The 22842-nt window shown below is 57.4% G+C and overlaps 1 protein-coding gene and 1 long non-coding RNA gene across 3 annotated transcripts; one reads left to right on the top strand and one right to left on the bottom strand.

Moving 5' to 3' along the window:
* Window positions 1-145: 145 nt before the first annotated feature.
* MAP2K7 (mitogen-activated protein kinase kinase 7) lies at window positions 146-22557 on the bottom strand. 2 transcript variants are annotated; one of them, XM_071418618.1, is made up of 12 exons: window positions 22380-22557; window positions 18352-18399; window positions 13964-14099; window positions 12541-12607; window positions 11424-11537; window positions 10719-10838; window positions 9796-9903; window positions 8041-8220; window positions 5781-5861; window positions 3657-3799; window positions 2803-2848; window positions 146-2049 (listed from the first exon to the last, which is right to left on the bottom strand). In XM_071418618.1, the coding sequence occupies exons 1-12, from the start codon at window positions 22501-22503 to the stop codon at window positions 1915-1917; spliced, it is 1302 nt and encodes a 433-aa protein (XP_071274719.1). In that variant the 5' UTR covers window positions 22504-22557; the 3' UTR covers window positions 146-1914. The 2 variants fall into 2 exon arrangements, with proteins under 2 accessions (XP_071274719.1, XP_071274720.1); XM_071418619.1 differs by lacking the exon at window positions 18352-18399 and having other exon boundaries at window positions 22380-22553.
* LOC139585734 (uncharacterized) lies at window positions 18692-19137 on the top strand. The gene is made up of 2 exons (XR_011677270.1): window positions 18692-18831; window positions 18878-19137. It is a non-coding gene; the product is annotated as an uncharacterized lncRNA (long non-coding RNA).
* Window positions 22558-22842: the final 285 nt, after the last annotated feature.

Raw genomic sequence — 22842 nt, 5'->3', positions numbered from 1 at the left:
CCAATGTCCCCGTGTCCCCATCCCAATGTCCCAGTGTCCCCCCCTCCCTATCCCAATGCCCTCAGTGTCCCCAGTGTCCCCATATCCCCGTCCCAGTGTCCCCAATGTCCCCAGTGTCCTCAGAGCCTGACGCCGACGCGGCCCCTCGGGTTCCACATGCGCATTTATAATAATAATAATAATTAATAATAATAATTAATAATAATAATTAATGAGGGTGAGGGGGGGCGGCGCCGCCCGCGCCCCCAATGCACTAAAACTGCACCTGCTGGCCTTGGGGACAGCGGGGACACGGCGGGGACACGGCCCGGCCCTGATTGTCACCGTGCCACCACGGCCCCGCCACCGGGGCCACCCCGGGCCATGCCCCCAGTGTCACATCCCGGTGTCACATCACGGTGTCACAGCCCTGGTGTCACAGCCCAGTGTCACATCCCGGTGTCACATCCTTGGTGTCACATCCTTGGTGTCACATCCCGGGACTGGGCCCTGCGATGTCACGTCCGTGATGTGTCCGTGTCCCCAGGCCACCACTCCATGTCCTTCAGTGCCGTGTCCCCATTGTCACAGCCCGGGGACATCCCTGTCCTGTGCCATCCCCGTGTCACAGCCTGGGGACGTCTCTGTCCCTGCGTCACTTCCTGGTGCCATCCCTGTGCCACATCCTGGTGCCATCTCTGTCCTGCGTCACTTCCCGGTGCCATCCAGGTGCCATTCCTGTGTCCCTGTGTCACTTCCCGGTGCCACCTCTGTCCTGTGTCCCCGTGTCACTTCCTGGTGCCACCTCCGTCCTGTGCCATCCTGGTGCCATCCTGGTGCCATCTCTGTCCTGTGTCACTTCCCGCTGCCATCCTGGTGCCATTCCTGTGTCCCCATGTCACTTCCCAGTGCCACTTTTGTCCTGTGCCATCTTGGTGCCATCTCTGTTCTGTGTCCTGTGTCCCCGTGTCAGGTTCCAGTGCCATGCCCATGTCACGTCCTGGTGCCATCCTCGTGTCACATCCCGGTGCCATCTCTGTGCCATCCTTCCGTGTCCCCTCGCTGTCCCTCGCTGTCACATCCCCGTGCTGGCTCTCCACGCTGTCCCGTCCCCCGTTCCTGCGCCATCTCCGTGTCCCCGAGTGCCATCTCCGTGTCACGTCCCCACATCCTGGTGCCACCTACGTGTCCCCTCAATGTCCCCTTGGGGCCAAGTGTCACATCCCCAGGCCCCGGCGTCACACCCATGTCACATCCCCCAGCCGTGTCCATGTCCCTGGGCCACCTCCCAGAGTGTCACCTCCGAGTGTCACATCCCAGAGTGTCACACCCTCGGTGCCACCTCCCCGTCCTGTCCCCACACGGGATCCTGTGGGAAACTGAGGCGTGGCCAGGGGGACACAGAGGGGACAGGGGTGTCCCCTGGCCTCGGGAAGGTGGGGACAGTGGGAGGGGACAGCCGGGATGGCAGGGACACGCTGGGACACGCTGGGACACTCCAGGCCAGGCCGGGGCTGTGGTGGCCGTGGAAGTGTCACCGTCACGCTGAGTGTCACAGGCGGGTGGCACAGGGGGGTGGCGCAGGGAGGTGGCACAGGTGTCACCACCCCCAGTGGGTGTCACAGGTGTCCCTGTCCCAGGGCTGTCCCGGCTGTCCCTGGTGTGTCACAGGGGATGTCCCAGCTGTCCCTGGTGTCCCCTGCCAGGCATGGTGGCACCAGGCAGAGTCCCAGGACTGTCCCTGTCCCCAGAGGTGGCCCGGCTGTCCCCTGCCGGGCGTGGTGGCACCAGGCAGTGTCCCAGTTGTCCCTGTCCCTGGAGGTGGCCCGGCTGTGCCCGGTGTCCCAGGGCTGTCCTGGCTGTCCCAGGGCTGTGCCCGGTGTCCCAGGGCTGTCCCCGGTGTCCCCTGCCGGGCGTGGCGGCGCCGGGCGGGCGCTACCTGGTGAAGAAGGGCAGGTGGTGGCCCAGGCCACCCCCCGGGCGCGGGGACTCTGTCCGGGCCATCACGTCCTTGAACCAGGTGGCCACGTCCACCTCGAGCGTCTCGTAGCGCTTGATGAAGGTGTGCTCCTGTGGGGACAGCAGGGGACATGGGGACATCGGGGACAGCAGGGGACATGGGGACAGCAGGGACAGCAGAGATATGGGGACATCGGGGACAGCAGGGACAGCAGGGGACATGGGGGACATCGGGGACATCAGGGATAGCAGAGATATGGGGGACATTTGGGACATGGGGACATCGGGGACAGCGGGGACATGGGGGACATTGGAGACAGCAGAGATATGGGGACATTGGGGACAGCAAGTGTGACGGGAGAGGTGTGACAGGGGACAGGGGAAGAGACAGATGTGATGGCACAGGTGACAGGTATGGCAGGTGACAGGTGTCACAATGACAAGTGACAAGTGTGACAGTGCCAGGTGTGACAGTGATAATGACAGGTGTGACAGACATGACAGTGACAGATGACAGGTGTGACAGTGACAGTGAAAATGACAGGTGACAATGACAGGTGCCAGGTGTGACAATGACAGGTGACAGTGCCAGGTGTGACAGTGAAAATGACAGGTGACAGTGACAGTGCCAGGTGTGACAATGACAGGTGTGACAGACATGACAGTGACAGATGACAGGTGTGACAGTGACAGTGAAAATGACAGGTGACAGTGACAGGTACCAGGTGTGACAATGACAGGTGCCAGGTGTGACAATGACAATGACAGGTGACAGCTGTGACAATGACAGGCGCCAGGTGTGACAATGACAGGTGTGACAGTGACACTGACAGGTGACAATGACAGGTGACAGGTGCCACTCACCAGTAACTTGTTGTACTTTGGTCTCTTCCTGTGGTCCTTGGTGAGGCTGGGGGAGGGGATGGGGGGTGAGCACCTTTGGGACCCTCGGGACACGTCCCCATGTCCCCTCCATGTCCCCCCTGTCCCCAGTGTCCCCCCATGTCCCCCACCAGTCCCAGACAAAGGCCTGGAGCTCCCCTGGGAAGGCGGGGGTGGCACCTTGGGGACCCCTGGGACTGTGTCCTTCCCATGTGCCCTGTGTCCCCATGTCCCCTGTGTGTCCCCATGTCCCCCCATGTCTTCGTGTCCCCAGCAGTCATGGACGAAGGCCGGGAAGTCCCCAGAGCATCTTGGGGACCCTCCTTGTCCCCTGTGTGTTCCCTTGTCCCCATGTGTCCCCCACGTCCCCCCATGCCCTCTGTGTCCCCATGGTATCCCCCATGTCTCCATGTCCCCAGGTCCCCTGTGTCCTCCTGTGTCCCTGTGTGTCCCCATGTCCCCGCCATGTTCCCCATGCCCACCATGCCCTCTGTGTGTCCCCAGTGTGTCTCCATGTCCCCTGTGTCCCCATGGTGTCCCCCATGTCCCCCCTGTCCCCATGTCCCCTGTATCCCCATGTCGCTGTGTGTCCCCACATCCCCAGTGTGTCCTCATATCCCCTGTATGTCCCCATGGCATCCCCCATGTCCTCATGTCCTCCGTGTCCCCATGTCCCCCATGTCTCTGTGTGTCCCCATGTCCCCTGTGTCCTCCTGTGTCCCCCATGTCCTCCGTGTCCCCATGTCCCCCATGTCCCTGTGTGTCCCCTCGTCCCCCATGTCTCTCCATGTCCTGTGTCCCCCCCCATGTCCCCCCGTGTCCCCCGATGTCCCCACCAGTCTCGGACGAAGGCCTGGAAGTCCCCGGAGAAGCCCATGGCCGGGGGCAGCAGGGGGGGATCCTCCTGCAGCACCTTGGTCAGCACCTCGAAATCCGTCTTGCAGTTCTGGTACGGGAACTGCCCCGTGGCCAGCTCCACCTGGGGACAGGTGTGACACAGGTGTGACAGGTGTGACACACACAGGGAAGGCAGTGCTGGTATGGGAACTGCCCCGTGGCCAGCTCCACCTGGGGACAGGTGTGACACAGGTGTGACAAGTGTGACACACACAGGGACAGCAGTGCTGGTATGGGAACTGCCCCGTGGCCAGCTCCACCTGGGGACAGGTGTGACACACAGGTGTGACACACACAGCTGTGACAGGTGTGACACACACAGGGACAGCAGTGCTGGTACGGGAACTGCCCCGTGGCCAGCTCCACCTGGGGACAGGTGTGACACACAGGTGTGACACACACAGCTGTGACAGGTGTGACACACACAGGGACAGCAGTGCTGGTATGGGAACTGCCCCGTGGCCAGCTCCACCTGGGGACAGGTGTGACACACACAGGTGTGACACACACAGGTGTGACACAGGTGTGACAGGTGTGACACACACAGGTGTGACACACACAGGGACAGCAGTGCTGGTATGGGAACTGCCCCGTGGCCAGCTCCACCTGGGGACAGGTGTGACACACACAGGTGTGACACACACAGGTGTGACAGGTGTGACACACACAGGGACAGCAGTGCTGGTATGGGAACTGCCCCGTGGCCAGCTCCACCTGGGGACACAGGTGTGACACACACAGGTGTGACACACACAGGTGTGACAGGTGTGACACACACAGGGACAGCAGTGCTGGTATGGGAACTGCCCCGTGGCCAGCTCCACCTGGGGACACAGGTGTGACACACACAGGTGTGACACACACAGGTGTGACACACACAGGTGTGACAGATGTGACACAGGTGTGACACACACAGGTGCGACACACACAGGTGTGATGGGTGTGATACACACAGATGTGACAGGTGTGACACACACAGGTGTGACACACACAGGTGTGACACAGGTGTGACACACACAGGTGTGACACAGACAGGTGTGACACAGGTGTGACACACACAGGGACAGCAGTTCTGGTATGGGAACTGCCCTGTGGCCAGCTCCACCTGGGGACAGGTGTGACACACACAGGTGTGACACACACAGGTGTGACAGAGGTGTGACAGGTGTGACACACACAGGTGTGACACACACAGGGACAGCAGTGCTGGTATGGGAACTGCCCCGTGGCCAGCTCCACCTGGGGACACAGTTGTGACAGAGGTGTGACAGCTGTGGCAGGGACAGGTGCCAGGTGTGGCAGGGACAGGTGACAGGTGTCGTAGGGAGGTGTGGCACTGCAGGGCTGAGGTGGCACTGTGGGGACACGCTGGGGACCCAGAGGTGGTTGGGGCCAGCCTAGGGACACTGCGGGGGGGTCAGGGACACTCTGGGGACAGCTGGGTGATGTTTAGGGACCCTGGGTGACACTGGGGGATGCTGGGGACCCTGAGTGACATTTGGGGATGCTTTAGGGACCCTGGGTGACACTGGGGGACACTTTAGGGACCCTGAGTGACGTTTGGGGATGCTTTAGGGACCCTGGGTGATGTTTGGGGACTCTGGTGACACTGGGGACACTATGGGGACCCTGGGTGACACTGGGGATGCTTTAGGGACCCTGGGTGACACTGGGGGATGCTGGGTGATACCGGGGATGCTTTAGGGACACTGGGGATACTCTGGGGACCCTGGGGACACTGTGGGGACACTGTAGGGACCCTGTGGGGCCCCTCTGGGGCCAGCACGCACCAGGGAGATGCTGAGGGAGGCTGGGTGACACTGGGGATGCTTTAGGGACACTCTGGGGACACTGTGGGGACCCTGTGGGGCCAGCACTCACCAGGGAGATGCCGAGGGAGGCTGGGTGACACTGGGGATGCTTTAGGGACACTCTGGGGACACTGTGGGGCCCCTGTGGGGCCAGCACTCACCAGGGAGATGCCGAGGGAGGCTGGGTGACACTGGGGATGCTTTAGGGACACTCTGGGGACACTGTGGGGCCCCTGTGGGGCCAGCACTCACCAGGGAGATGCCGAGGCTCCAGACGTCGGCGCGGATGTCGTAGTCGGGCTTGGTGGGGTCGGGGGGGTCGATGCGCTCGGGCTGGGGGAGGGGCAGCATTGAGGGCACGGGGGGAGGGGGCAGGGCCCCAGAACCCCAAACCCCAAACCTGGGAACCCCCAAACCTGGAACCCCCAGAACCCCAAACATGGGAACCCCAAAACCCCAAACCCCAAACCTGGGAACCCCCAAACCCCAAACCTGGGGAACCCCCAAACCTGGGGAACCCCCAAAGACCCAGAACCCCAAACATGGGAACCCCCAAACACCCAAACCTGGAACCCCCAAACCTGGGGAACCCTCAAACACCCAGAACCCCCAAACCTGGGAATCCCCAAACCTGGGAACCCCAGAGGCCCAAACCTGAGAACCCCCGAACACCCAGAACCCCAAACATGGGAACTCCCACACCCGGGGAACCCCCAAGCCCCCAAACCTGGTACCCCCAGAACCCCAAACCTGGGAACCCCCAAACCCAGGGAACCCCAAACCCCCAAACCTGGTACCCCCAGAACCCCAAACCTGGGAACCCCCAAACCCGGGGAACCCCTGAACACCCAGAACCCCAAACCTGGGAACCCCTGAAACCCCAAACTTGGAAACCAGCAAACCCCAAACCTGGGAACCCCCAAACCTGGCAGGGACCCCAAAACCCCAAACGTGTGGAGGACTCCAAAAACCCCAGACCTGGGAACCCTCAAACATGCAAAGCCCCAGATCTGGGGGACCCCCAGCATCCCCAGACCTGGGGAGATCCTCAAAACCCCAAAGAAGCCAGACCTGGAGGCGACCCCACAACCCCAAACACCCGGAACCCCAAAGCTGAGGGGATCCCCCAAACCCCAGGGGATCCCCAACACCCCCAAACCCGAGGGGGGCCCCCCACAGCCCCATCCCATGGCCGGGGTGCAGCCCCCCCCAATCCTGGGGACCCAACACCCTCTGATCCCCCCCAAAGGCCCCCTCTGGGGCTGGGGCATGTCCCCAGTGTCCCCCCAATGTCCCCCCAATGTCCCCAGTGTCCCTAATGTCCCCGCAGTGTTCCCATGTCCCCTATGTTCCCCACGTCTCCAGTGTCCCCAATGTCCCCAACATCCCCCCAGTGTCCCCAGTGTACCAAATGTTCCGAATGTCCCCAACGTCCCCAGTGTCCCCAATGTCCCACGGGATGTCCCCAGTGTCCCCACACCGCCATGTAGGCTGCACACCCCGCGCTCCGGGGGCTGTCCCCATGTCCCCAATGTCCCAGGGATGTCCCCAATGTCCCTAACCCTGTCCCCATGTCCCAGTGTCCCCTCACCGCCATATAGGCCACACAGCCCACGCTCCGGGGGCTGTCCCCATGTCCCCAGTGTCCCAGGGGATGTCCCCAATGTCCCTAACCCCGTCCCCAATGTCCCCTCACCGCCATCTAGGCCGCACAACCCGCGCTCTGGGGGATGTTCCCGTGTCCCCAGTGTCCCAGGGGATGTCTCCAGTGTCCCTAACCCTGTCCCCATGTCCCCAGTGTCCTCTCACCGCCATGCAGGCCGCACACCCCATGCTCTGGGGGATGTCCCTGTGTCCCCAGTGTCCCCTCACCGCCATGTAGGCCGCACAGCCCGTGCTCCAGGGGATGTCCCCATGTCCCCAGTGTCCCTAACCGTGTCCCCATGTCCCCAGTGTCCCCTCACCGCCATGTAGGCCGCACAGCCCATGCTCTGGGGGATGTCCCCGTGTCCCCATGTCCCAGGGATGTCCCTAACCCCGTCCCCATGTCCCCAGTGTCCCCTCACCGCCATGTAGGCCACACAGCCCGTGCTCCAGGGGATGTCCCCATGTCCCCAATGTCCCAGGGATGTCCCTAACCCTGTCCCCAGTGTCCCCTCACCGCCATGTAGGCTGCACACCCCGCGCTCCGGGGGCTGTCCCCATGTCCCCAATGTCCCAGGGGACGTCCCCAGTGTCCCAGGGATGTCCCTAACCCCGTCCCCATGTCCCCAGTGTCCCCTCACCGCCATGTAGGCCACACAGCCTGCACTCCGGGGGATGTCCCCATGTCCCTAATGTCCCAGGGATGTCCCTAACCCTGTCCCCATGTCCCCAGTGTCCCCTCACCGCCATGTAGGCCACACAGCCTGCACTCCGGGGGATGTCCCCATGTCCCTAATGTCCCAGGGGATGTCCCCAGTGTCCCAGGGATGTCCCTAACCGTGTCCCCATGTCCCCAGTGTCCCCTCACCGCCATGTAGGCCGCACAGCCCGCGCTCCGGGTCTTGGCCTTGGAGTCCACCAGGCGGCCGCTGATGCCGAAGTCGCAGAGTTTGATCTGGCCCCGCTCGTCCAGCAGGATGTTGGAGGGTTTGACATCCCTGTGGATCACCCCGTGCTTCTCCTTCAGGTACAGCAGCGCCTTCACGATCTGCAGGACAGGGATTGTCCCCAGTGTCACCTCTGTGTCACCGTCACCCTGCCCAGAACCCAGAGACACCCTGACTGTCCCCAGTGTCCCCTATGAGTCACTCCGTGCTTCTCCTTCAGGTACAGCAGCGCCTTCACGATCTGCAGGACAAGGATTGTCCCCAGTGTCACCTCTGTGTCACCGTCACCCTGCTCGCGGTCACTGCCACCCTGCCCAGAACACCCCCTGTCCCTAATGTCCCCTGTGGGTCACCCCGTGCTTCTCCTTAGGTACAGCAGCGCCTTCACCATCTGCAAGGACAGCGTCACCTCTGTGCCACCTCTGTGTCACCGTCACCCTGCCCAGAACACCCCCTGTCCCCAATGTCCCCTGTGGGTCACCCCATGCTTGTCCTTTGGGTACAGCAGCGCCTTCACCGTCTGTGGGACAGGGATCGTCCCCAGTGTCACCTCTGTGCCACCATCACCCTGCCCAGAACACCCTGACTGTCCCCAGTGTCCCCTATGAGTCACCCCGTGCTTCTCCTTCAGGTACAGCAGGGCCTTCACCATCTGTGGGACAGGGATTGTCCCCAGTGCCACCTCTGTGTCACCATCACCCTGCCCAGAACACCCCCTGTCCCCTGTGGGTCACCCCGTGCTTCTCCTTCAGGTACTTCACCCGTGGGGACAGCAGTGACAGTCTGCAGGTGTCACCTCTGTGTCACCGTCACCCTGCTCACTGCCACTGTCACCCTGCCCACTCGGGAATGGGGCGCTGGATCCTGGGGACCCCCTGCCTGTCCCCAATGTCCCCAGTGTCCCCCACCATCACCAGCATCCTGCCCAAGATACCAGGACCCCCCTGCCTGTCCCCAGTGTCCCCAACATCCCAACTGTCCCCAGTGCCACTCACTGCCACTGTCATCCTGCCCAGAACCCCAGAGCCACCCTGTGTGTCCTCAATGTCCCCAATGTCCCCAGTGTCCCCCTCGCTGTCACTCACTGCCACCATCATCTTGCTCAGAATCCCAGACTCACCCTGCGTGTCCCCAGTGTCCCTAACGCTCCCATTGTCCCCAATCTCCCCAGTGTCCCCAATGCCCCAGTGTCCCCATTGTCCCAAATCTCACCAGTGTCCCCAAGTGTCCCTAACGCTCCCATTGTCCCCAATCTCCCCAGTGTCCCCAATGCCCCAGTGTCCCCATTGTCCCAAATCTCACCAGTGTCCCCAAGTGTCCCTAATGTTCCCATTGTCCCCAGTGTCCCCCCTGTCCCCGTCATCCCCAGTGTCCCCAATGCCCCCAGTGTCCCCAAGGCTCCAGGTGTCCCCAGTGTCCCCGATTCCCCCAATGCCCCCAGTGTCCCCATTGTTCCAAAAGCCACCAATGTCCCCCAAGGCTCCAGGTGTCCCCAGTGTCCCTGTTGTCTCCAATCCCCCCAAATGTCCTCAATGTCCCCATTGTCCTCAGTGTCCCCCAGTGTCCCTGCTGTCACTCACTGCCACTGTCATCTTGCCCAGAACCCCAGAGCCACCCCGCGTGTCCCCAGTGTCCCTGATGCCCCTGCTGTCCCCAATGTCCCCAGTGTCACTCACTGCCACCGTCATCTTGCCCAGGATGCGCTCGGGGATGGGGCCCTGGATTCTCTTCTTGAGCTTCTCGGCGCAGGTGCCCATGAGCTCCATGGCGATGAACACGTCGGTCTGGGGAGGGACCGGGTGAACTGGGAGCACTGGGGGGGGACTGGGGGCACTGGGGGGCACTGGGAGGGACTGGGGGCACTGGGGGGCACTGGGAGGGCACTGGGTGTACTGGGAGGGCACTAGGGGCACTGGGAGGGCACTGGGTGTACTGGGAGGGCACTGGGTGTACTGGGAGGGCACTGGGTGTACTGGGGGGGGTACTGGGTGTACTGGGAGGGCACTGGGAAGGACTGGGAGGGCACTGGGGGCACTGGGAGGGCACTGGGTGTACTGGGGGGGGTACTGGGAGGGACTGGGAGGGACTGGGAAGGACTGGGAGGGCACTGGGGGGGGTACTGGGGGGCACTGGTGGCACTGGGAGGGACTGAGAGGGCACTGGCAGAGGACTGGGTGTGCTGGGAGGGCACTGGAATGGACATGGGGCACTGGGAGCACTGGGGGTACTGGGAGTACTGGGATGTACTGGGGGCACTGGGAGGGACTGGGAGCACTGGGAGGGCACTCCAGATGCCCCCCAGCCCTCCAGATTCCCCTGAGTGCCCCGGGTGTGCCCAGGTGCCCCAGGTACCCACGGTGGTGATGAAGGTGCCGAAGCACTGCACAATGCAGGGGATGCAGGGGTGCCCATAGCCCCAGGTGTGCCCAGGTGTGCCCAGGTGCCCCCAGGTGTGCCCAGGTGCCCCAGGTGCGCCCAGGTACCCACGTTGGTGATGAAGGTGCCAAAGCACTGCACAATGCAGGGGTGCCCATAGCCCCAGGTGCCCCCAGGTGTGCCCAGGTGCCCCCAGGTGTGCCCAGGTGCCCCAGGTACCCACGTTGGTGATGAAGGTGCCGAAGCACTGCACGATGTAGGGGCAGTCGTGGCTCTTGAGCACCACGTCCAGGTCCATCAGGATCCGCTTGTTCTCCTCGCGGTTCCCCGAGCGACGCATTTGCTGCATGGGGGGGGACAGGTGTCACCAAAGGTCACCGAGGGTCACAGGTGTCACAGGGGGGGTCACGGGGGGCACAGGTGTCACCAGAGGCCACAGGTGTCATGGGGAGTCACAGGTATCACCAGGGGTCACAAGTGTTACCGGGGGGCACAGGGGGGCACAGGTGTCACCAGGGCTCACAGGTGTCACCGGGGGGTCACAGGGGACACAGGTGTCACCAGGGGGGGGTCACAAGTGTCACGCAGGGTCACAGGTGCCACTGAGGGTCACAGGTGTCACCAGGGGGTGACCAGAGGGTCACAGGTGTCACCAGAGGATCACGTGGGTGGTCACAGGTGCCACTGAGGGTCACAGGTGTCACAGGGGGGGTCACAGGTATCACTGAGGGGGGGGGTCACAGGTGTCACCAGGGGTCCAAGGTATCACAGGTGTCACTGGGGGGGCACTGGGGAGGGGTCACAGGTGTCACTGAAAGGTCACAGATGTCACTCGGGGTCACAGGTGTCCCAGGTGTCACTGGGGGGGGGTCCCAGGTGTCCCAGGTGTCACTGGGGGGGGTCCCAGGTGTCCCTGCCCCGTGCCCACCTTGACGGCGATGACGTGCCCGGTCTTGCGGAATCGCATCTTCCACACCTGCCCGCAGGTGCCGCTGCCGATCTCGCCCAGGTTCTCCAGGTCATTGATCTCTGCCTGGTACCGCTGGGGGGAGGGGGGTCAGGGCCCACCCGGGACAGCCCCGGGCTCACCTGGGCCCCCCTCAGCCAGGTAACCCCCCTCAATCCTCACCTGGGCCCCCCTCAGCCAGGTAACCCCCCTCAATCCTCACCTGAGCCCCCCTCAGCCAGGTAACCCCCCTCAATCCTCACCTGAGCCCCCCCCTTGGCCAGGTAACCCCCCTCAATCCTCACCTGAGCCCCCCCCTTGGCCAGGTAACCCCCCTCAATCCTCACCTGAGCCCCCCTCAGCCAGGTAACCCCCCTCAATCCTCACCTGAGCCTCCTCAGCCAGGTAACCCCCCTCAATCCTCACCTGGGGCCCCCTCAGCCAGGTAACCCCCCTCAATCCTCACCTGGGGCTGCCCTTGGCCAGGTAACCCCCCTCAATCCTCACCTGGGGCTGCCCTTGGCCAGGTAACCCCCCTCAATCCTCACCTGAGCCCCCCTCGGCCAGGTAACCCCCCTCAATCCTCACCTGAGCCCCCCTTGGCCAGGTAACCCCCCTCAATTCTAACCTGGGGCCCCCCTCAGCCAGGTAACCCCCCTCAATCCTCACCTGAGCCCCCCCTTGGCCAGGTAACCCCCCTCAATCCTCACCTGGGCCCCTTTGGCCAGGTAACCCCCCTCAATCCTCACCTGAGCCCCCTTGGCCAGGTAACCCCTCCCATGGCCAGGTAACCCCTCCCACAGCCAGGTAACCCCCCTTGATCCTCACCTGTGCCCCCATGGCCAGGTACCCCCTCCATCCTCACCTGGGCCCCTCACTATGCCCACCCGCCCTCCTCATCCTCACCTGTCCCCCCCCCACGGTCAGGTACCCCCTCATTCTCACCTGTCCCCCCCCACAGTCAGGTACCCCCTCATGCTCACCTGTCCCCCCACGGTCAGGTACCCCCTCATGCTCACCTGTCCCCCCCCCCCCACAGTCAGGTACCCCCTCATCCTCACCTGTCCCCCCCCAAGGTCAGGTACCCCCTCATGCTCACCTGTCCCCCCACGGTCAGGTACCCCGTCTGTTTCATGATCTCCTGCAGCTTCTGGTCGATCTCAATGCTGGGGGGCAATGGGAGAGCTCAGCCAATCAGCTCAGGGCACAGGGAGAGCCCAGCCAATCAGCTCAGGGCACAGGGAGAGCCCAGCCAATCAGCTCAGGGCAAGGGGAGAGCTCAGACAATCAGCTCAGGGCACGGGGAGAGCTCGGCCAATCAGCTCAGAGCACGAGGAGAGCTCAGCCAATCAGCACACAGGGAATCACAGCTCTGGCCAATCGCACACCAGGAAATCCTGCCTGCCTGCCTGGCCAATCAGCACCCAGGGGCTCTCACACTCCTGGCCAATGAGCACACAGCTCTCCTGCCCAACAGGCCAATCAGCAACTGGGATCCTCTGAACCATCAACCAATCAGCAGCTGCAACCTCTGCTCCAGCCAATCACTGCTCAAGATCACCCTGAAGCTCTGGCCAATGAGAACACACCACTCCCCGAGCTCTGGCCAATCAGGGCCTACAAGTGCTCAGAGCAGCAGCCAATCAGCACCACAGGCTCCTGAACGTCCAACCAACTGCTGCGCACACCCTCCTGCCCAGCCAATCAGAACACACGGCCCCTTGGATCTCTGGCCAATCAGAGTGCAGGATCTCCCTGGAATCTCTGGCCAATCACCGCCTGCAGACACCTGTCCACCCAGCCAATCAGCACAAGCCTCCTGCTCGGCCAATCAGCTCACGTTATCACCTCAGAATTCTATCCAATCAGAGCATGGAAAACTCCCTGATCTCTGGCCAATCAGGGCACAGGATCTCTCAGAATCTCTAGCCAATCACAGAACAGGATCCCCCAAGCCTCTGGCCAATCAGGACATATGACCCTCCCCTAGCCAATCAGGACACGTGATCCTCTGTGGGCCAATCAGAGCAGAGGATCTCTCCAGAACTCTGGCCAATCAGAGCATAGGATCTCCACAGACCTCTAGCCAATCAGGATGCGTGACCCCCCTCTGGCAAATGTGAGCCTGGTGCCCAATCAGGGCACAGGATTCCCCTGGGCTTCCGTCCAATCAAGCTTTGATTCTGCTGGACCTCTGACCAATGTGGGCACAGGATCCCCCAGCACCTCTGGCCAATCAGTTCCCAGGCTCTCCCCAATGGGCCAATCAGCACCCAAGCTATCCCATATTGTCCAATCAGCAGCCAGGCTCTCGCCAATCAGCCAATCAGCTTCTAGGCCCTCCCCATGGGCCAATCAGCACCCAGGCTATTCCATATTATCTAATTAGCATTCAGGCTCTCGCCAATCAGCACCCAGGCTCTCGCCAATCAGCCAATCAGCAGCCAGGCTCTCCCCAATCAGCCAATCAGCACCCAGGCTCTCCCCAATCAGCCAATCAGGGCTCGGGGGTGTGTCCTCACCTCTCCAGGCTGCGCGGCACCAGGAACGGGGGCGGGGGCAGCCCCAGCATCTGCCGGGGCCGGGGGGGGGGCGTGGGCTGGGGGCTCTCGGGGGGGCCCCCCCGGCCCCCCTCGCTCACCAGGGGCAGCTGCAGGGCTGGGGGGGAGAGCAGAGTCAGCGACCCCAGAAACAGGGGGAGAAACCCCAAAAACGGGGAGAGAAACCCAAAAATGGGGAGAAATACCCAAAAACCCAGAGAGAGAAACCTAAAAATGGGGAGGGAACCCCAAAAACGGGGAGAGAACCCTAAAAACGAGGAGAGAAACCCCCAAAATGGGGAGAACACCAAAAATGGGGAGAGAGACTAAAAAACGGGGAGAGAATCCCATAAAGGGGGAGAGAAACCCAAGAAATGGGGAGAGAACCCCAAAAGCGGGGAGAGAAACCCCAAAAACGGGGAGAGAACCTCAAAACGGGGGAAGAATCCCAGAAATGGGGGGAGAACCTCAAAAATGGGGAGAGAATCCCAAAAACGGGGAGGAAACCCAAAAGCAGGTAGAGAACCCAAAAACGGGGAGAGAATCCCAAAAACGGAGAGGGAACCCCAAAAACAGGGAGAGCATCCCAAAAATGGGGAGAGAAACTCAAAACCAGGGAGAGAACCAGAAAAATGGGGAGAGAAACCCCCAAAACAGGGAGGAAACTCAAAACCTGGGGGAGAACCCCAAAAACGGGGAGAGAACCCAAAAAGGGGGAGAGAAACCTAAAAATGGGCAGAGAAACCTAAAAATACGGGGAGAACCCCAAAAACGGGGGAGAACCTCAAAACGGGGAGAGAACTCAAAAACCAGGGGGAGAATCAGAAAAATGGGGAGAGAAACCCCAAAAACAGGGGAGAGAAACCCAGAAATGGGGGGAGAACCCTAAAAACAGGGAGGAAACTCAAAACCAGGTAGAGAACCCCAAAAATGGGGAGAGAGTCCCAAAAACGGGGAGAGCACCCCAAAATGGGGATAGAAACCCAAAAACAGGGAGAGAAATCCAAAACAAGGACAGAACCCCAAAAATGGGGAGAGAACCCAGAAACGGGGGGAGAACCTCAAAACGGGGAAAGAATCCCAGAAATGGGGAGAGAAACCAAAAATGGGGAAAGAACCCCAAAAACGGGGAGAGAAACCCAAAAACCAGGGGGAGAATTGGAAAAATGGGGAGAGAAAACCCAGAAACAGGGGGGAGAAACCCAAAAATGGGGGGAGAATCCCAAAACGGGGAGGAAACCCAAAACCAGGTAGAGAACCCCAAAAATGGGAGGAGAACCCCAAAAATGGAGAGGGAACCCCAAAAACGCGGGGACCACCCCAAAATGGAGATAGAACCCCAGAAATGGGGAGAGAATCCCAAAAAAATGGGGGGAGAACACCAGAAATGGGGAGAGAAGCCCAGAAACGGGGAGAGAACCCAAAAATGGGAGAAACCCCAAAAATGGGGTAGAACCCCAAAAGAGAGAAGCCAAACAATGGGGAATTAATATCAAAAATGGGGAGGGAATGCCATAAATGGAGAACCCAAAAAAGGGGAGAGAATCCAAACATGGACAGGAACCTCAAATATGGGAAGAGAACCCCAAAAATGGAAAACTCACAGAAACCTAAAAATGGGGAGAGAACCTCAAAAATGGAGAACCCCAAAAAAGGGGAGAGAAACCTAAAAAAAGGGGAGAGAATGCCAAAGATGGGGAGAGACAGAACCCCAAAATTGGGGCAGAAAACTCAAAAAAATCAATGAGAGAGCCTGAAAATAGGGAAAAGAACCTAAAATTTGGGAGAGAACCCTAAAAATGGGGAGAGCAGGATCAGGGACCCCAAAAATGGGAACGAACTCCCAAAATAGGGGGAGACAGAGCAGGGACCCCAAAATCCATGTGGGAGGAGAAAGAAACCGGTCAGGAACCCCAAAACTGAGGATGGACTTGTCAGAACCCCAAAAATGGGAGGAAAAACATCAGGACCCCCAAAATAGGGGGAGAAAACCATCAAGACCCAAAAACTGGGGGGAAAGGTCAGAACCCCATAAAGTGTGGGGGCACAGAGAGCCCCCAATTTTTCCCCTCTTTCTCCTCTTTTTGCAGTTTCCTGCCCCGTTTCCCCCATTCTTGCCCCATTTTCCCCTCCCTGCCCCATTTTCCTGCAATTCCCACCAATTTTTCCTCATTTCCCCCAAATTTGCCCCATTTCCCCCAATTTTTCCCACCATTTTTCTCCATTTCCCCCCACCTTTCAATTTCCCTATTTTAGCCCATTTCCCCCCAATTTTGCCGCTGTTTTTCCCAATTTTCCCCCCAATTTTTGCACTCTTCCCCCCAATTTTCCCTCATTGTTGCCAATTTCCCCCAATTCCTTCTGTCTTTCCCCCCATTTTTCCGTTTCTCCCCAATTTTTCCCATTTCCACCCTATTTCCCACTGTTTTCCCCAATTTCCCCCCCAGTTTTTCCCCATTTCCCCACCATTTTCCCAATTTTCCCCCATTTCCCCGTCTTCCCAATTCCTCCCAATTTTCCCCCATCCTCCCATGTTTTTCCCCACAATTTTCTGCAATCTTCCTTCATTTTCCCACCATTTTTCCACATTTCCCTCTTTTTTTCCACAATTTTTCCATATTCCCCAATTTTTCCCATTTCCCCCCATTTTTTGCCTCAATTTCCCTGTTTCCCCCCATTTTTCCCAATTTCCCCCATTCTACTCCCCAATTCCCCCAATTTCCTCACATTTTCCAAATTTTTCCCCATTTGCTCCCAAATTTTTCCCATTTCCCCCGTTTCCCCCATTTTCCCCCATTTTTCCCAATTTCCCCCCATTCTACTCCCCAGTTCCCCCCAATTTCCTCCCATTTTCCAAATTTTTCCCTATTTCCTCCCAATTTTTTTCCCATTTCCCCCCACTTTTCGCCTCAATTTCCCCGTTTCCCCCCATTTTTCCCATTTCCCCCCAATTTTTGCCTCAATTTCCCCGTTTCTTCCCATTTTTCCCGTTTCCCCCCATTTCCCCATTTCCCCATCATTTTCCCCAATTTCCCCCCAATTCCCCCTGTTTTTTCCCCCCATTCCCTTCCCATTTCTTCCCAATTTCCCCCCACTTTTTCCGAATTTTTCCCCATTTGCTCGCAAATTTTTTCAATTTTCCCCATTTCCCCCAATTTTTCCCAATTTCCCCCATTCTACTCCCCAGTTCCCCCCAATTTCCTCCCATTTTCCAAATTTTTCCCCATTTCCACCCAAATTTTTTCCCATTTCCCCCCACTTTTTGCCTCAATTTCCCTGTTTCCCCCCATTTTCCCCATTTCCCCCATTTTTCCCCCATTTCCCTCCCATTTTTCCCATTTCCCCCCAGTTTTTGCCCAAATTTCCCATTTCCCCTCCATTTCCCCCCCCATTTTTCCCATTTCCCCCCCATTTTTCCCATTTCCCCGCCATTTCCCCCCATTTTCCCCCCCATTTTTCCCATTTTCCCCCATTTTCCCCGTTTTTCCCATTCCCCCCCATTTTTCCCATTTCCCCCCCATTTTTCCAATTTCCCCCATTTCTCCCCCGTTTTCCCCCCATTTTTCCCATTTCCTCCCCATTTCCCCTCCATTTTCCCCCCATTCCCCCCATTTTTCCTGCTTTCCCCCCATTCCCCCCCATTTTCCCCATTTCCCCCCCCAATTTTTCCCATTTCCCCCCCATTTTTGCCTCATTTTCCCCATTTGCCCCCCATTCCCCCCATTTTTCCCATTCCTCCCCATTTTCCCCATTTCCCCCCATTTTCCCCATTTCCCCCCATTTTTCCCCCATTTCCCTCCAGTTTTTGCCCAAATTTCCCATTTCCCCTCCATTTCCCCCCCATTTTCCCATATTTCCCCCATTTTCCCCCATTTTTCCCATTTCCCCCCCATTTTTGCCTCATTTTCCCCATTTCCCCCCCATTCCCCCCCATTTTTCCCATTTCTCCCCCATTTCCCCACCCATTTTTCCCGTTTTCCCCCCATTTTCCCCATTCCCCCCCATTTCCCCATTGTCCCGTTCCGGCCGCATGCTGCAGGGGCCGGGGGGGTCACTCCATGCCACAGCCGGGGGGGGGGGAGGGGAGGGGACACGGGGGGGACATTCCGGGGTGGGGGAGGGGCATTCCAGGGTGGGGGAGGGGCAAAGAAACTGCGGGGGGGGGGGGAGGGGTTAAATGGGGCGGAGGGGTGAAGCTGCCACAAAGGGGGAAACTGAGGCACAAGGGGGGAGGGGTTAAATGGGGAGGGGTTAAATGGGGGGGGAGGGGTGAAGATGCTCCAAGGGGAAACTGAGGCACAAAGGGGGGAGGGGTTAAATGGGGAGGGGTCCCCAAAAAGGGGGAGGAGCCAGGGGGGGAGGGGCGGTACCTGCTCGCTGGGACGGAGCGGGGGCGGGGCTAAGGGTGATGACGATGACTGGAGATGGGGGAGGGGCACGGGGGGGGGGAATAAAAATGGAGGGAAAAAAATAAAATAAAAAAAAATAAAACGGGAAGAAAAAAAGAGAAAAAATTAAAAAGGGAGGGAGTGGGGTGGGTGAGTTCATGAAATGGGGGTGGGGATGAGTTGAAATTGGGGGATTTGATTAAATCAGGGGGGGAGAAATGAATTTAAAATAGAAATAAATTTAAATTGAGGGGCAGAAATTCATTTAAACTGGGGAAAAGGAACTTAAATTGAGGGGCAGGAATTCATTTAAATTGGGGAAAATAAACTTAAATTGAAAGGCAGGAATTAATTTAAACTGGGGAAAATGAACTTAAATTGAGGAGCAGAAATTCATTTAAATTGGGGGGAAATTAAGTTAAATTGAGGAGCAGAAATTCATTTAAATTGGGGGGAAATTAAGTTAAATTGAGGGGCAGGAATTCATTTAAAAGGAGGGAAAATTAAGTTAAATTGAGGGGTAAGAATGAATTTAAAATGGGGAAAATAAACTTAAATTGAGGGGAAGTAATTCATTTAAATTGGGGGGAAAATAAACATAAATTGAGAGCTAGGAATTCATTTAAATTGGGGGGAAAATAAACTTAAATTGAGGGGCAGGAATTCATTTAAATTGGGGAAAATAAACTTAAATTGAGGGGCAGGAATTCATTTAAAATGAGGGGAAATGAAGTTAAATTGAGTGGCAGAAATTCATTTAAAATGAGGGGAAATGAAGTTAAATTGAGTGGCAGAAATTCATTTAAAATGGGGAAAATAAACTGAAATTGAGGGGCAAGAATTAATTGAAATTGGGGGAAATGAAGTTAAATTGATGGGAAAATTAATTTAAATTGAAAGAATTAATTTAAAGTGGAGAGCAGAAATGAATTTAAATGAGGGGAAATAATTGGGGGCAGAAATGAATTTAAATTGGTGGAGATTAAGTTAAATTGGATGGGAAAATTAAGTTAAATTGAGGGGATGAGTTTAAATTGGAGAGCAGAAATTAATTTAAAATGGGGAAAATAACCTTAAATTGAGGGGCAGGAATTCATTTAAATTGGGGAAAATAAACTTAGATTGGGGGCAGGAATGAATTTGGCAGAACAGGAATGAAATTGGGGAAATAAATTGAAAATGGGGAAATAAATTGAAATTGGACAGGCAAAAATGGATTTAAATTGGGGAGAAATGAGGGAATTTAAATTGGGAAGTAAAAATGGATTTAAATTGGGGGGAATGAAGTTAAATTATGGGGGAAAATGAATTTAAATTGGGGAAATAAATTTGGGGCAGAAAGGGATTTAAATTGGGGGAATTAATTTAAATTTGAGGCAAAAATGGATTTGAATTGGAAGGAATAAACTGAAATTAAATTGGAAGGAATAAATTTAGATTGGGGGGTAGAAATGAAATTAAATTGGGGAGGAGAAATGAATTTCAATTGGGAGAAATAAATTTAAGTTGAAAATTAAGCACATACTAATTGAAATTGGGGGGAAATGAAATTAAATGGGGGAGAATTGAAATTGAGGGCAGAAATGTAAATGCATTTCAATTGGAAAAAGTGAATTTAAATCGAGAGGAATGAAAATGGATTAAAATTGGGGGAATTCATTAAATTGGGGGGATGAGTTTTAATTGAAATGGATTTAAATTGGGGGAAAATGGAATTGAGCTGAAGTTGGAGGGACAGGAATGAAATGGGGGGGACAAAAACGACTTTAAATTGGAGAGAAATATAAATAAAATTGAAATGAAATTAAATTGGGGAAGGGGACAGAGATGAAACTGGGGGGGACAGGAGCGAAATTCAGAGGGAAAAATAAATTTGGGGGCAGAGAAATGAATTCAAATTGGGGGGAAAATCCCATTAAAATGGGGAGTTCAGGGATGAATTTGGGGGCAGAAATTTAAATTTGGGGGGATAAAAATGAGTTCAAATTTGGAAGGGGGGGGAGAAGAAAGGGAGGAGGGGCAGGGGCTGCTCCCCCCAGCCTGGAAAAATCCCAAAAAATCCCCAAAATCTGCTGGGAATGGTCCTGGGGGGGTCCTACCTGGAGGGGGATCCTCGAGGTGACAACTGGGGGGGAAACCCCCCAAAAATCCCATTGCAACCCCCCCAGAGCCCCCCAAAATCCCACTGGGAACCCCCAAATCCACCCCCCAAAAAAACCCCAAAAAAACCCCAAAAACCCGTCCCAACCCCCTAAATCCCCCTGCCCCCCTAAACCAGCCAGGACTGCCCTAAAATGGCCCTAAACTGCCCCAAAATGACCTTAAACGGCCTCAAATGTCCCAAAACTGCCCTAAAATGGCCCAAAGCTTCCCCAAATACCCAAAAACTGCTCCAATATGGCCCTAAACTGCCCCAAAATGGCCCAAAACTGCCCTAAAATGGCCCTAAACTGCCCCAAATACCCCGAAACTGCCCCTGAGGTGCCCCAAACATCCCAAAATGGCCCCAAAATTTCCCCAAACGACCCCAAAGCTGCCCCAAATGACCCTAAGCTGTCCCTAAAGTGCCCCAAACACCCCAAAAACGACCCCACGCACCCCAGAACAGCCTCAAACTGCCCCAAACTGCTCCAAATTGCTCCAAACACCCAGAAACGGCCCCAAAATGTTCCTAAATCCCTCTGAAAGGCTCTAAATTGTCCTGAAAACCCTAAAACAGCCTCAGATCTCCACAGAGCCCCCCCAAAAAACCCCAAATGTCCCTAAACTGCCCCAAATGTCCCCAAAGCCCCCTAAACTGCCCCAAACTGCCTAAAACTCCCCCCAAATGCTCCCTAAATCCCTTAAACTGCCCCAAAATGCTCCTAAATCCCTTAAACTGCCCCAAAATGCTCCTAAATCCCTCAAACTGCCCCAGACCCTCCTGAACATCCTCGAACTCACCCCCACAAAAACCCCAACCAAACCTGAACGGCCCTAAAATGGCCCTAAACTGCCCCAAACCAACCCAAAACTGCCCCAAAACTGCCCCAAACACCCCCAAACTGTCCCAAACACCTCGAAATTGTCCTAAACCCCCCCAAAACAGGCTTGGAACCCCCTAAAACCCCCCCCGTCCCCACAAACCACCCCAAAATGTCCCTAAACTGCCCCAAACAGCCCAGACAAGCCAAAACTGCCCCAAAATGTCCCTAAACTACTCCAAACACCTCAAATCTACCCCCAAACCCCCGAACTACCCCAAAATGCTCTCAAACACCCCAAAACTGCCCCTGAGAAGCCAGAACTGCCCCAAAATGTCCCTAAACCTGACCCAAACACCCCAAATTTGCCCCCAAAACCCAAAGGTTACCCCAAATCTGCCCCAGACTCCCCAAAATGTCCCAAACCTGTCCCAAACACTTCAAATCTACCCCAAAACCCCGAAAATTCCAGCACTACCCCAAAATGCTCCCAAACTGCCCCGAACACCCCAAAACTGCCCCGAGGAGCCAGAATTGCCCCAAAATGTCCCTAAACCTGACCCAAACACCCCAAATTTGCCCCCGAATCTCCAAACACCCCAAGTGTGCCCCGGACTCCCCAAAATGTCCCAAACCTGCCCCAAACACCCCAAACCTGCCCCAAACACCCCAAACCCACCCCAAAACCCCCGAACTACCTCAAAATGTCCCTAAACTGACCCAAACACCCCAAAAGTGCCCCTGAGGATTCAGAACTGCCCCAAAAGGTCCCAAACCTGCCCCAAACACCCAAATTTTGCCCCAAACACCCCAAACCTGCGCCAAACACCTCAAACCTGCCCCAAACACCCCAAAATGCCCCAAACCTGCCCCGGCCACCCCAGCCCCGCCCCCATCCCCCTAAACCGCCCCCTCCCCCTCCCCCCCCCAGCCCCGCTCTCCCCTCACGGCCCCGCTCCCCTCCCCCCCCCCCCTCCCCGAGCGCGGCCTCCCCGCGGCCGCCCCGCTCCCCCCGGGCCGCTCCCGCCGCCCCCCGGCCCCGCTCACTGGGGCGGGCGCGGGCGGGGCCGATGTCGAGGTTGAGGTCGATTCTCCGCCGCGCCTCGCGGTTCTCCTGCTTCAGCTTCGCCTCCAGCCGCGATAGCTTCTGCTCAAGCGAGGACGCCGCCATCTTCCCCCCCCGCGTCGCGCATGCGCGGGGCCCGCGAGGGGCGGGGCTTAGGGCCCCCGCCGGCCGCCGTACAGAGGGAGGGAGAGGAGGGCGCCGCCATCTTCCCGCTGGGATGGGTAATGCGCATGCGCACAGCGCGGTGCTGTGAATTCTGGGTCTCACGGTTTGCCGTAGGGAGAGAGAGCGGGGTGGGCGCCGCCATCTTCGCCTCTGGGACGGTTATTGCGCATGCGCAGATGACGGGAGGCTGTTATTGCCTTTATCGCCTGCTGTAGATGGGGGAGAGCTGAAGGGAGGACACGGGGGGGTTTTGGGTTCCTTTGGCCGCTGTCGGAACGC

This window comes from Agelaius tricolor, unplaced genomic scaffold (assembly GCF_023055355.1).
Source record: "Agelaius tricolor isolate 1412-34295 unplaced genomic scaffold, bAgeTri1.0.p SCAF_88, whole genome shotgun sequence".
NCBI classification, from domain to species: domain Eukaryota; kingdom Metazoa; phylum Chordata; class Aves; order Passeriformes; family Icteridae; genus Agelaius; species Agelaius tricolor.
Note: the sequence above shows the minus strand (reverse complement) of the source record. Positions and strands in the feature narration are given on the sequence as shown.

What these genes read in the sequence shown, in the direction of transcription:
- MAP2K7 (XM_071418618.1), bottom strand. Translation starts at nt 22,503, where the DNA reads ATGGCGGCGTCCTCGCTTGAGCAGAAGCTATCGCGGCTGGAGGCGAAG. An exon ending in CCCCGCCCGCGCCCGCCCCA is followed by an intron (nt 18,400 to 22,379) that starts GTGAGCGGGGCC and finishes CCCCATCTCCAG; the next exon opens with TCATCGTCATCACCCTTAGC. An exon ending in CAAAGTACAACAAGTTACTG is followed by an intron (nt 2,050 to 2,802) that starts GTGAGTGGCACC and finishes CTGTCCCCACAG; the next exon opens with GAGCACACCTTCATCAAGCG.